Source organism: Cebidichthys violaceus, unplaced genomic scaffold (genome assembly GCF_023349555.1).
Source record: "Cebidichthys violaceus isolate CVI_PGR_0920_01 unplaced genomic scaffold, fCebVio1.0.p SCAF_25, whole genome shotgun sequence".
Classification (NCBI taxonomy): Eukaryota; Metazoa; Chordata; class Actinopteri; order Perciformes; family Stichaeidae; genus Cebidichthys; species Cebidichthys violaceus.
Genome location: NW_027176428.1, coordinates 7237182 through 7251920, shown reverse-complemented (window position 1 = coordinate 7251920; position 14739 = coordinate 7237182). Strand labels below are relative to the sequence as shown.

Below are 14739 nucleotides of genomic sequence, written 5' to 3'. Positions count from 1 at the left end.
TGAAAATCTTATTATCTGAAGGCAGTACAATTAAGATTGTGATTTATATGACTGCAAATTAACATATCAATAAGCCTTATAGGAAATGTCTCATTAATTAGTCATCCCTTAATTGGCCCTGAATTCCATTAGCACACTGTGTGTGTTAACCATGAGTTCATTAATAACATTATCGTGCGATCCAGATCTGCATGACCAAGCTAAGATTAGTTTAACTGTTGTTGCCACTTCAGCTGTTGCACGACACGGTTTGTGTGTGTGTGTGTGTGTGTGTGTGTGTGTGTGTGTGTGTGTGTGTGTGTGTGTGTGTGTGTGTGTGTATTTGTGTGTGAAATACAGTGTTTACATGTTAAGTGTGTGTGTTGACTGATATGACACCCATGCACAAGCTGATGCACAGGCTGGTTCTGCTTTGATCAATGGTGCCTGGCATTGGGAGGGGTGGGGGGGTGGGGGGCAGCTTGAGGTGAGCTGGGGGGGGGGGGGGGGACCTCCCACTGGTGCTGATGAAGACGAATGAGCTAACAAGACATGACGGAATTGCTTTTGCAAAGAGGGGGGCTGAATGGTGTAGCGTGGTATTGTGTTGAGGGCGGCTAAAGGGGCAAGTTGATTTATTGTTCCAGCAGCAGATAGCCCCCGTTTTACCTCACCTCCCTCCCTACTTATTCACAGAGACCCTTCGGTCTTTAATTACAGCCCCCAGCCTCCTCTATTCTCTTCATGTCCTTATTAGAAGAGTCATACCACACATACATCCACGCTGGCAGCGGACAACAGCAAATATGACACAAAGCCTGAGGGAGGCAGGCAGGATTGGTCCCCAAAATGTCACGGCCATGTTGATTTTGCATTCATTACCACCTGGAAAACAAGGAAGAAATACAAAAATTGGGATAGAGTAATGAATACAGGGATCTGAAGGTCAAAGGAAGAGCTAAAAAACAGGGAGTGGATGAAATCGAGGAGAGGAGGAAAATGGGGCGATTAAGATATGTACTGTACATAATGGGAAAGAGGGATTGTGGGATGACAAATGGAGAAATCCTCAGAGAGAGGAGGAGGGATAAAGACATGTTAAATGGTGTGGGAGGCCTGTTAGTAAGGTGGAGCACGGTTGTCCAACCTGATGAATTCATTAAAGGCCGAGAGAGGAGAGGAGGAAAGTGAAACAATAGAAAAATGCAGAATTGAGATAATAAAAAAGGTAAAAGTTGGAGCATTATCAGTGAGAATAAGATGGACCAGCAGCACTTATTGCCTTACCGGCCAATTACAGATTAGTCTGTTTGTTCTAAAATGAATATGAATAATGTAATTATACAGCACAAGACTCCCCTGCACCAATAAGTGGACAAATAGCTGTGCAGGTCTACATTAGTGATTCTCCGCAGCAAAAAGGCGAGAGAGGGGGAGAGGTAAGGTGTTGGGAGGGTAAAGGAAGGGGGGGGGGGGGGGGGGGGGGTGGCTCACCCAACACAATTTATCACTGCATTGCCATTCGCTCACTGAAATATCAGCCTATTAAAACATTCATTGAGATGATTAAACTGCAATAAAATCTAACAAAATTTCCACTGACACTTTCAGTGCATGATTTATTAGGGCAAGGCTTTGCATGTGCCTCTCCAACCTTGATAAACACAGAGATGGGAAAGAACAGATGCTGCTGCTGCCACCTGTTGGCTGACTGTGGGCTGAGGGGAGTTCAGTCACGTTGGTCAGCAGAATCTGTACTGAAGTAGAGAGCAAAGTATCGACATTCAAATTTTTCTTTGATTACTTTTTACATTACAATCATTTAGCAGACGCTTTTATCCAAAGCGACTTACAATTCAGTATCTATCTATACACCGTAGGCACAGCTACGGGAGAAATTTTGGGGTTAAGTGTCACATTTACATGAGACTAGTGGAGCTGTGGATTGAACCGCTGGCCCTCTGATTGAAAGGCGGCCCTGCTCTCCACTTATCCACGGTCACCGGGCACACGGTTGCATACACACTTGTTTTGAAACTATGCATTTTTTGTCCTTGTAATGTTAATATTTCTTTGACATTTTAAATTGAAATTTGATTCCATGACTTATTAAAGACCATTTAATTAGTGGTACAATTCTATTTTATGTTTCAGTGTGTTACTCATAATATTACTCTATAAAAGATCTGATATTTTTCCTAATAACTTGTTATTTTCATCATGGATTACTCTCACAATCATTTTCATTTGCATTAATGGTTTGGACTATAAAGCCCACGATGACAAATCCAAACTGCTTATTTAAAAATATTCACTATGCTGTCATAGAAGACAGTAAAGGCTCATATTTGAGAAGCTGGAACCAATGATTTTTTTTTTGCTTGAAAAATGGCAAAAAATTATGAGGCCCATTTTTTTGTCGATCAACTAATTGATTAATGAAACTAGTTCAGCTCTTAGACAAAGATCTTTGACTAAATTTGGGCACCAGAACGCCTCAGTTTTAACGTTCTTGTTAAAGAGACTCAGATACTAAGTCCCAACTATCTGTTGCAGCTACAGTATGTGACTCTAAGAAAGACAAGTAAAAGGCATTAGAAAAAGGTTTTGTGAAATAATGTTAAATATGCAACTTCATATCTCAAAATGTCACAGCAGTTTCTTTATGCAAATTTGAATTACATGTATTTGGAAACCAGTATGCAATCATTGAGAACTGTGTTGCCATAATACAACATATTATCAAATAATCCCATTCTTTTCCACACAGCATGATCTAATTACTGATTGTATGTTTCACATAATTGGAGAAGTTGAGGAGTCATATGGTAACAATATCCAGTCCACATTTCACTGCATTAGCTGAGGTGGAAGTGTTTTGTGTTGAACTGGTGTTGTATTGATCCGTGTGGTTTATTACAGGCTGTGCCAGTGTTAATACTGTCCGGGAAGACAGGAGGGGGGATTACCTGGAAATGGTGCTATTGATCGGGTTTGCCTCCAGAGAGGGCTACACGTCGCTCAACCCACCAGGGGCGCACAGTATTGGAAAGATGCTGCACAAACAAACACCACCGGAGACGTGTGTTTATGACAAGCTGCTGCCTTTTGTCCACAGTGATGTATCTGCTTTAGAGGTCATGTTGCTGGTGGGAAAGTGTGGTGTTAAAGGAGAGTCACAATGACCTTCACAAATGACATGAGTTGAAATCATTTTATTTAAAGCCCTTATAGTATGATGCCCGGTGCTTGTTTGGGTGTGTGTCTTGTATTTCTATTTCTGTGAGGACCAATTCAAATTTTAGACCTGGCGAGTGTAGAGTTAGGTTTGTTTGTATGCTTTCACGTTGTCAGGCTGCCTGTGCTTCACTATTGTAATCTCAACATGCTCTGGTATGAGAGTCACTCCAGTGTCACCACCATATTGCTGCATATAGCTCACTGTGTGCGGCGTGGTTGCAACGTCATGCAGCAGCAGTGATTTAAATAACTTTGACCCCAGATTACTTCACAGCTACATGTATACTGTTACATATAGTGCAGCTGGAGATATACAGTTCTGTAGTTCACCAGACTTTTTAAAAAATGTGTCAGTTTAATATCATTTGATTTGACTGTGCTCTCTCCATAAAATTCTTTGAGGCATATTTGTATTAAAAGTCTCCATGGATTACTTTAGAGTTGGTAGATTGTTGTGTGGTTACATTATCTGTAAAGTAATACTTAAAATAACCAATTTAGTCACTTTCAATTCTTGAAGAAAACTTCGTCTCGCATGCCTCCACGGTGAACTGAGAATCCAAAAAACGGCCGGAAACAGAGTAAATCCTTAATGAGTTCAAGTAAATGGAGGCCAGGACTGACAACACCAAAACTATATCAAACCATCCGTTTACAAAGTCTAACGCAACTCGTGCAGTATAATAGGGATCTCGTTTTCACAGTTGTCTGCTCACTGTTCAACAAACACATGCATTTTTTGCCAAAATCTTTACCATTTAAAGCACTTCCTTAACTCCCTTGTGCATGCACGTTGCGATTCCATGCGTGAGTGGCGGTTGTGTTTTAATCCATATAGTTTTGCTGACCTCCATTTACTTTAATTCAAGAATGATTTCCTCCGTGTTAGTTAAGCTATACATTTCATATGAAGTTATACATAATATAAATGCAGAATAAGGATGATTTAATGTAAAATAGCATTGTTATAAAATAGTGTTGCATATACTACTTCTTGCTGTTCCCATAGTAGTACTACTAATATATAATGTTAAAATAATACTGTAATATATAACGTAATATATAATATATAATTGATGACAAGGTGCAGGTGTTTTTTTTTGTGAAGTGCTTAGCTAAAATGTGCCAAAATCTTCAATATAAGGAAATGCTCCTGTCCCTGTTGTTTTGTATTATACTGTAATATTATACAATAATGTATTGTGTTACTTGTGTTACATCTCCTAGCACTGCTTTCCTCTGATTATAACAGACACTGGTGGATTGTATCCGCCATGCTTTAGCGATGAAGGTCATTCCTCACCAATGAAGTAGTGATATCAAAGCTATTAATACAGATCAGATGCAGAATGGTTTCTCAAGAAGAGAGGTGCTGTGAAGATGTGGTACCCGGGCGTCTTTTCAGCCCAGTGGCTCTTCTGTGTCACACTGCTGGCCTGGCTGATGTTCTGGCTCAGAAAGAATGCTCAAGGTATGAGTATAGTGTGGATATTTGTGTCTTTGTGAGTTTGTTGCGAGTCATTTCAGTCTTATTTAGAAGCCTAGTCCTTAAATTCAATTTGCTTCAATCTGAGCAATACTTGTGAAAAGTAAAAGTAAATGTCTTTTTTTTGGGGTAAATTATCATATACATTTACCAGGTCATAAATGCACTAGCATGACATGCTTTAACATGTTCAGTTGTGGGTTTCACAGTAATGGCGATACAAAGGGGAGGGGTTCCTGTGTGTTTTATAGATAGCAGCACTGTGTCTTCATCCAGACATCTTGTATCTATTTAAAGACAACTCCAGTAAGCTGCCTGCAACAAACACGCCTCCCACTCTCACTGTTGTCATATTGATTCTTTTGTTTGTAGGGGTAGTACTGCGCCGTATCTACTCACATGTCTGATTTATAATTCCAGACAGGAATACAGGACTAATGCGATATAATGTGTCTGCTAGTGGAAGAAGAGTCAATTAAAACATAACTGACAGTTGTGTCATGGGGGTTGAATTTCCCTGAATACAGAAATTACTTACACTAAGAAATTACAAACAAGTACAATTGTTTATGTGAATTATAAGCTTTGTAAGCGGAAGCCATCCATTTATAATACCCAGAGGTCTTGTTTGTGTGCAACCAATTTCATCTTCTAGCGAGAAATACAACATCAATCTTTATTGAACTTGACATATGTGACTTGATGAATTCAGAGGAGACTGTTTGTTTCTTTGTTTTAATAAAGGGAGATTGTGCAAAATATGTTTATGTGATTGTCCCCTGGCATGCATTCTCAGCTGCAGCTGATAGCAAAATATATATGGCCAGTGGGAGTAAACTAACCTGCCATGTACAGATAGAGGATGTTACATTGTGATCACAAATGCTTGAAATGAGAGAAAATACTGTGGAATAATGCTTGAGCAAGTTGTCTTTTGTATAGAAAAGGTCTATCGTGTGAGTGAATAGCTGCCTTGTACTCTGGAGTGTGTTATGAAGAGATTTTCTATAGCATAGTCACATACTACAGCTGAGTCTGGATCACATTCTGGGTAATATGTCGTGGTTCTCCCTCCTCAGGTACTAATGACCTCACAGCATCTGAATGTAAAAGCAAGACGAGCTCAAGCTCTGATCCACCAGGGGATGCTGGTAAGCTGGACCGCAATTAAAGATCTATCACTATCAGTTTGAATATGTCGAGTTTTCGAAGTAGGGCAGTGGTAGACCTATGATTCAATTTCAGACTATATGTAATTAATAATGGTGCCAAGATCCACATCTATATTTGTTTGATTTGTACTTGCAGTTGCCGTGACAGCAGATAGTAAAATATTATAGAGATATGATACTGTAGCTTTAACACTGAATCGCAGTGGATGTTTGATGCCAACCAACAAAAAAACAACATTAAAAAAAGAAAGAAATCTATGACACATCTGAATCGATCCGATGTTTTTAACACATGGAGACAGGAGCCCCAACACACACACACATATATATATATATATATACAGTACAAATACAGCACCACCATTTGGTGTCCCTGAATGGTGGTGCAATAAAGGCATGTTGTTCTAACTACTTCATCTAGAAGGTCCAACACCTACTTATTTTTGGAGAATATTATATAATGAATACAAAGAAACATTTCAAACAAACCTGAGATGAGGTTAACAAAAAGTAACAGTCAGGAGCAACAACATTGCTATGGCAATTAATATCTCAGAGTACCTTTAAAAAAAAAAAAAAAAAGAAGGCAGTCCTTCTAAAACTATAGAGATGCAGGACTTATATACTGCAGTGAAAAACAAGGCCACAGTGAGTAAAATGTGACAGGAGCAAAAAATGGCCAAAATTGCTTGAGGGTCAGAGAATTAATGTCATGCAGTGGTCAGTGTCCAGAATTTGTGGCAGAACTTGAATACTGCTGTTCACTCACGGTCCCCGTGCATCTTGAAATGGGAACAATTGTCCAGATTTTCAAAGCCTGGTCAATTATTCAGTGTACTATATTTGAACCTAATTTAGATAAATTTCCAGATATTTGTATTTGTGAGGTTTCACATTGATTCTAAAGATGAAAAAGCCTAATGCACTTTGATTAATAAAATATGAAAAATGACAAAGGGGTTAAATACTTTTAATAGGCACTGTGTACGTGTGTGTGTGTGTGTGTGTGTGTGTGTGTGTGTGTGTGTGTGTGTGTGTGTGTGTGTGTGTGTGTGTGTGTATCTAAATGTGTTTGTGAAACTATGTGTGTCTCCATGTCTGTCTGCCAAGAGGATAGTTAAGCTGTGCACTTTTGCACCTGTTATTACTTTTCCTTAGTGAGCAAGCTGAGTTAGCGGTGAGAGGCTTCTTGTACTCCACACTGTACAGCAGGGTAGCAGGGATCTTTACACTCAAGGCCTCTTTCCCTCAGCCAGCTCCAGGACCATGGCACAACCGGCGTCCCCTGACCAAACCAAGATGGGAGAGGGTCGGGCGATCGCCGTGCTGACTTCAGGAGGCGATGCCCAGGGTAAGTCAAGGGTTTCCAGGGTGGTATGTGAGTGTGGAGTGCCAAGGCAAAGTATGTCTACTGTTTGTTTGGATCTGGTGTGTGGGAAGTCACTATACGTAATAACGCAACAGCAGGATTTAATGACATAAAAAGAAGTATTTGAGACATGAAGTGAGGTAGAAACTTAGACATATATATTTGTGATGCCTCCTGAATAGCCATTGGTTGTCTGAATAGTCCCTGTAGCCTACGAACAGATCTCAATACTGTAGATTTAAGTTTGATACAATATGTCCTTTAGGTATTAGCACTAGAAATAACACTGCTTTTTGCTTAAACTCTAGCCCCTTTTTACTGTCAAATTCAATCATGATTGTGGCTTCCTTTGACAACTCATCATTTTTTCATTAGGAATAATCATATTTTAATGACAACAGAGCTGCTATATATCTCAGAGCTAACGTATGGAGAAGGGCAGCATGAATTCCTTCACTGCCAGCAAGCTGCTGGGAGCACAGAGTGAGACAGCCTCTCCCCTGACCTTTAACTTGATTAAGAATGTCTCCACTCTGACCTTTGGGAAGTGTGTCAGTGACCCCATACAACCCTGGAGTTTTTGAGCATGTGACCCAGTGAGATATATCCATCTCTGTTTTTATGCCTATCTGAACTTTATAAGAATTTGGGGCAAGTGTGTCAATGCAAAACCGCACAGCTTGATTACCCTTAACCTTTCTTCTGTTTAATTCCCCAAAATACATAATCCTCATTACAACCATACCTTTTTACTCATGTTGATATCCTTAAGTCCAAGTTTCTTCCTCTGGTCCTTCCTCCTCTCTCTCTCTCTCTCTCTCTCTCTCTCTCTCTCTCTCTCTCTCTCTCTCTCTCTCTCTCTCTCTCTCTCTCTCTCTCTGTAACACTGTATCTGTGGACTAATTTTAGAGGCATGACCTTTCTGTCATGCGTTTGTAAAGTGGTTAGGTGAAGTGAGACTGATGTCCTTTGCTTCTTTTCTCTCCTCTCCTCCTTTACACTGTAAGTGGAGATACTTTTGGCACCATTGAAGATAATCTATCCACATCTTGTCCTTTAAGCAACCCCCTGACTTTTGAGAGTGCAGGCAGAGGCCCACTTGTCTCTCCTGCAATACAAGCTTTCCACAATCACTGACAAATAAAATTGTACTATAGTAATGTTTTATACAGGTCATCTTTTTCACCATCATTTAACCATTATTCTATTCAATCATTTATTCCATTCAATGAGTGTGTGAGTTATCACAAGGTTCTCATTATATGGGCTAATGTGCATGCACTGTGCCTACAGGAATGAATGCAGCTGTGAGGGCCACAGTTCGAGTGGGAATTTACACTGGAGCTAAAGTGTATTTTGTCCATGAGGTAAATACTGCTTTTGAATTTTTCAGTTTTCACTATTTGATAAATCATCGATTGCACAATGCCAAAACAAATTTTAAAAAATTGTCAAAATGTCATCAAGTTCCCACACCTCTCAGTGTTATGTTCATTTTGAATGTACTGTCTGTCCAACAATCTAAAAATACAAAAGTTATTCAATTAACAATCAATCAATAAATAATATAAACCAAAAATAGCGAAAAACGCCCACAACTGAGAAGCTGGAACCAGTGATGTTTGTCATTTTTGCAAGATAAATGATTTAAACGCTCAATAAATCACAAGATTTATTTTTGATTGCCGAATTGTTTTTGGCACTTTTCCATTGTCAACCTCACCTATAGATAATCAAAAGAAAATCCCAATATAAATAACACAGCACCTGTTGGATTGAAATAGCTGCACATGGCTGAGAAAACATATGCCTTTATCATTAAGCGTGAAGCTTCTTTCCAGCAATCACCTTTTTCCAAGGAGGTGAAATTTTGTTTTGTTGACAGGGTTACCAAGGTCTGGTGGATGGAGGAGACCGTATCTGCCCTGCTACTTGGGAGAGTGTGTCAATGATGCTACAGCTGGTGAGAACATATATGCATATTTATCTGCACGTACCTTATCACAACTCTGTTTTTAACTTGTGACCAGTAAGTGGGATGGGTGATCTGTGTAACTCTAGCAACTCCTTAGCCCCTACAGTGCAGTTCTGTAGGTCAAATGGTTAATTAAATGCCAAGGTTCCTTATTTAGCTTAAGACTTAATGGACCTTAGACATGAGCTCTTAGGATTCAGATAACCTTATACCCTTTTCTCTTTATCTGCCTCCTTGTGATTCTTGTTTGAAACTCTACCTCCTTGCCTAATGTCAGGGTGGGACTGTGATTGGAAGTGCCCGCTGTCAGGATTTCCGCACCAAGGAGGGACGCACCAAGGCCGCCTGTAACTTGGTCAAGCTGGGCATCACCAACCTTTGTGTTATTGGTGGTGATGGCAGTCTGACTGGTGCCAACCAGTTCAGAAAAGAGTGGAGTGAGCTGCTGGCAGACCTGATCAAAACTGGTGAGAACCTTGAGCCAAAAATGGATTGTTCTAAGCCACACAGCCTCAAATGAAATGTCTCTTTGCACATATCTGCCCTTCTATAGTGATGTTATGGTACAAGTTGCCGTTGGTTTATGGCATGTTGGTAATTCAGGCTGCAGCCACTATTTGAGAATTAACGGCTTCTAAGAGTGTTGTCACCTGTGGTCTCAGGCAAGATCACGTCAGCTGAGGCAAAGGGTTCCTCCCATCTCAATATCGTTGGCATGGTGGGCTCCATTGACAATGACTTCTGTGGCACTGACATGACCATCGGCACAGACTCTGCCCTGCATCGCATTATAGAGATAGTGGATGCTATCACCACCACAGCACAAAGGTATGCATGTGAATATTATTGCATTTACTTAATGGACAGACTTGCCATGCCATTTTAAGAGTCTTGACATGCTATGTACTGTTGTGCAGTCACCAGAGGACCTTCATCCTGGAGGTAATGGGTAGGCACTGTGGGTGAGTACAGTCTGTGTGTGTTGTCAACGTCACTAAACTGCTGGTTATACAATAACTACAAAACATATGTACTGTCTACGGATGAAATAGTGACATGTCCCTCTCAACTACATGGGAATCTCAAGTAAGAAAGACAAAAGGTCTACAGCCATGCCAGCAGCCCTGTGAAGCTGTTCTTAGGCTCAGTAGTGCTTTGAGCTAAATGCTAACATCAACATGCTAACATGCTCACAGTGACAATGCTTAATGGATGATATTTAGCTAATGTTTACCATGTTCATCATTATAGTTTAGCGTGTTCGCATGGAAACATTTAGCACTTGCCACAAGATACAGCTGAGGCTGATGAGGATGTGGTTAGTTTTGCAGGTTGTAGTTTTGGTGGCATAAACCAAAGTACTGGACAAATTATAATTGCGTCCTAAGGATGGCGCTGGTATAGGGGTAAGAATGGGTTTGACAGTTTATTGGATGAACTAACATTTTATATTTACTGTGCCTAAATGTCTAAATGTCATTTAAAAGTCAGATTTATGATGTAATACATCATCAGCTTTGGATACTTACGTTACAGTTTTGCAAAAGACACTTGAACCCTACATATGACTCTTAACCTACAGTTACCTGGCTTTGGTGACAGCTCTGTCCTGTGGCGCTGACTGGGTGTTCATCCCAGAGATGCCCCCAGATGAGGGATGGGAGGAGCATCTGTGCAGAAGACTGAGAGAGGTAAATGTCCTGTCCTGCTTCGTCTTCAATGACGAATTTAAATCTAGTTGTTTTTTTTAAAGTCTGCTTATTGATCTTAAAAGTTTTCTCTGTCCCTCTCAGCAAAGAGGCCGTGGCTCCCGTTTGAATATTATCATTGTTGCAGAGGGAGCGATAGACCGCAACAGTAAAGCCATCACATGTGACGACATCAAAGAGGTCAGTAATGGCAGAACTCTAATATACCAGCACACATATAGAGTCTTCTTAAGATATTAAAATCCTAATCTCTCTGTCCAGCTAGTATCAAAGAAGCTCGGCTTTGACACCCGCACCACCATCTTGGGCCATGTGCAGAGAGGAGGAACCCCTTCTGCCTTTGACAGAATCCTGGTAATACTACCACTGTCCCTTTTAAATATTTAACCACTAATCAAATTTATCACTAACAATGTGAATAAACTCAAGTGTACCGACTTCTCAAGGTTTCTGCTTTTTGATTGTCATGATTCAGGCCAGCAGGATGGGCGTGGAGGCTGTAATGGCTCTGCTGGAGGCCACACCAGACACTCCCGCATGTGTGGTCAGCTTGTCTGGAAACATGGCTGTCAGGCTGCCTCTCATGGAGTGCGTGCAAATTGTGAGTCAAATCTGCTCAATATGCAAAATCAAATCATGTTCCTTCAGTTTTTACAAAATGAACAAATGAACAAGTAAGGTTACAGAAAAGCAAGTTTAGTTCTGATTCAATTCTGAGTTTCCTTTTTGTCTTTTGACCTTCTGTCACTTCAGACTAAAGATGTGACCACAGCTATGGCTGAAGGGAGGTTTGAAGAAGCGGTGACGCTCAGGGGAAAGTGAGGCATTCTCTTTTGCATTTTTTTCTTTTTAACATTCTCAAGTGTTGGTCCGTGTTTTAAATGCCTGGACATTTCTGTACAATAGGAGCTTTGAGAACAACTGGAACACTTACAAAATGCTGGCTCATGTGCACATCCCAGAAGTAAAGGTCAGGATCTAATTTGAACCTTACTGTACATCAACTGTCTCTAACTCCCAGTGGAAAATAAATGTATCTTGACAAATGTCTCTGTGAATGTGCCCGTGCCAGAGTAATATCAACATTGCCATATTGAACGTGGGAGCTCCATGTGCTGGAATGAATGCTGCAGTTCGTTCGACTGTCAGGATTGGGCTCCTCCAGGGCCACCAGATGCTGGCAGTGCACGACGGCTTCGATGGCTTGGCTCATGGAATGGTAAATTACACATATATAAACAAACAAGAAGGCTTTTACTTTCAGAGCATGATAGAGCATGCCCTTTGTCCCTGCACAGATTGAGCCTATCGGTTGGTCTGGAGTGGCAGGATGGACTGGAAAAGGAGGCTCCCTGCTGGGCACTAAGAGGTGAAATATTTCAACAAACCACTCTGTTGATTGGTACAGTAATACCAGTGCATGTTTCAGTGTTGTTAAACATTTACATTAAACTTGACATTGAGCAGGTGTACTTCTGTTTTTTTCCTTTTTATAAAGGTCCCTGCCGCATGAGTTTATGGAGGAGATCAGTCTGAGCATCTCTAAGTTCAACATTCATGCTCTAGTCATTATTGGAGGCTTTGAGGTGAGCAGCAAAGGAATAGATTCACATCCCGAATACTAAAACTCAACATGTTACTGACTTCCTCGTTCCTCCCTGTCTTCACTAGGCATTTGTTGGGGGTCTGGAGATGGTGCAGGCTAGAGAGAAATATGAGGAACTTTGTATTCCCCTTGTGGTTGTTCCCGCTACTGTGTCCAACAATGTTCCTGGATCTGACTTCAGTGTTGGCACTGACACCGCACTTAACACTATAACCATGGTAATATTCATATAGAACATAAAACAAACACCATGCAATCCAAAAACTAAATCTTACTCCCTACATTCGTCTTCTCTTACTTCTTTTTCTCTTTCTCCTTTTCAGACATGCGACAGGATCAAACAATCTGCTGCCGGCACCAAGAGAAGAGTGTTCATTGTTGAGACTATGGGAGGATACTGCGGCTACCTGGCAACCATGGCTGGCTTGGCATCTGGAGCGGATGCTGCTTATATTTACGAGGAGCATTTCAACATTCATGACCTAGAGGTCTGTCCTTGTGAATGTACAAAAGAGAGGAAGCTAAGTAATGACATCAGTGGTCTAATACATGGTTTGTTTGTAGGTGAATGTGGAACATCTGGTTGAGAAGATGAAGACCACAGTGAAGAGAGGACTGATTCTGAGGTTTGTGTGAATTAACGTAAATTCTATTCCGAGTAGAATCAACTTCACACTCTGCAGCTCACTGTGGCTTCAAATCTCACCCAATATTCTACTTTTGTTTCAGAAATGAGAAATGCAATGCCAACTACACCACAGACTTTATCTTCAACCTGTACACAGAGGAGGGCAAGGGTGTGTTTGACTGCAGGAAGAATGTACTTGGACACATGCAGCAGGTGGGCCACAAGATGCAGACCTTCTATTTGTTGTATGCTGACACATTATATACAACAAAAGATTTAATTTCAGAAACATAAGCAAACCTGTCCTCTGTTATAAGGGTGGAACACCCAGTCCTTTTGACAGGAATTTTGGCACCAAGATGGGGATCAAGTCTGTGTTGTGGTTGACTGACAAGCTGAAGGAATGCTACAGACATGGTGAGGACATGTTGCATATTCTGGCGTAATGAGTCCTGTGCTCCCGCTACTAATGTGTACTATATTTTTAATCCCAAACCTCCAGGTCGTATCTTTGCAAACTCTCCAGATTCAGCCTGTGTGCTAGGCATGAAGAAGAGATCATTGGTCTTCCAGCCTCTGGCAGAACTTAAAGATCACACTGACTTTGAGTAAGACTTAATTTCTATCCTCTCGTTGTATTTTCTTGTTACCTATTCTCTTTTTCATTGTTTTATGTTTACTCATATTGCACAGTTAGTGGTCCAAAAAAATGGGTTAAAACTTCAATAAATATTGTACTTGAGTTCACAGCTTGCAAGGAAGAGGACTTCAATAATATGCCTATGTCGCCGTGGTTGTGCCACATGTGTTTATAGGCAGTTGATTGCTAACATGTTAGCTATAATGCTTAAAGGGACAGGGAAATCTACACAACTCAAACAAAAACAATATAGATTGGTAAATAGCACTAGGTAAGAGGAAAAATATGTATTTTTGATTTGAAGAACTGTCCCTTTAAGCCCCCTTGTTGTAAGTTTGCTTTGGAGTCTTTCTGCCCCCCTAGTGGTCAAAAACCACTTAATCAGCTTTAATTTAAATATCTCACATACATAATTTAACTTCCCACGCTTTAAGGGTGTTGTTCTTGTTTTTATTTTCCTCTTTGCACTGACAAATGTCTTCTACAGACATCGTCTTCCAAAGATACAGTGGTGGCTAAAGCTGAGGCCCATCCTGAAAATCCTGGCCAAGTACAAGATCAATCTGGACACCACTGAAACGGCTGCGATGGAACACGTCATCAAGAAGAGAGGTGGAGTTCATTAGTGGCCTTTCGCTCTCTGACCGTTTGTTGTTAAAAGCACTTTTTAAACTCTGTCTCTGAAAAGTGTAATAAAAATAAAGATGCTAATTATATCACCAAAACACATCGCAAGTCTCACATTATTTTAAGAAAACATTTCTGTGGCCTGTGTCACAGCAAAAAAGGACAGTATTTGTTTGGTGTAGTTTATAGCTGTCTCCATTCACAGAGGCTCATTGCAGTTATTGTGGTTTTGGTCTGTCTTGTGATATTGGTATCTGTCTTGCGCATTCCCATCCCTCTATTTTCATCTAAAAATCTAAATGAAATAC

General features: G+C 40.6%; 1 protein-coding gene across 1 annotated transcript; it reads left to right on the top strand.

The window, feature by feature from the left end:
* The first annotated feature begins 4593 nt into the window (after nt 1–4593).
* pfkmb (phosphofructokinase, muscle b) lies at nt 4594–14533 on the top strand. Its single transcript, XM_068720081.1, has 24 exons — nt 4594–4690; nt 5785–5856; nt 7130–7228; nt 8540–8613; nt 9132–9209; nt 9499–9688; nt 9884–10049; nt 10139–10183; nt 10804–10912; nt 11015–11110; nt 11192–11284; nt 11406–11531; nt 11684–11748; nt 11837–11900; nt 12003–12149; nt 12229–12299; nt 12429–12516; nt 12602–12754; nt 12860–13024; nt 13101–13162; nt 13266–13377; nt 13482–13581; nt 13667–13772; nt 14292–14533. The coding sequence occupies exons 1-24, from the start codon at nt 4600–4602 to the stop codon at nt 14428–14430; spliced, it is 2511 nt and encodes an 836-aa protein (XP_068576182.1). The 5' UTR covers nt 4594–4599; the 3' UTR covers nt 14431–14533.
* The last annotated feature ends 206 nt before the right edge of the window (nt 14534–14739 follow it).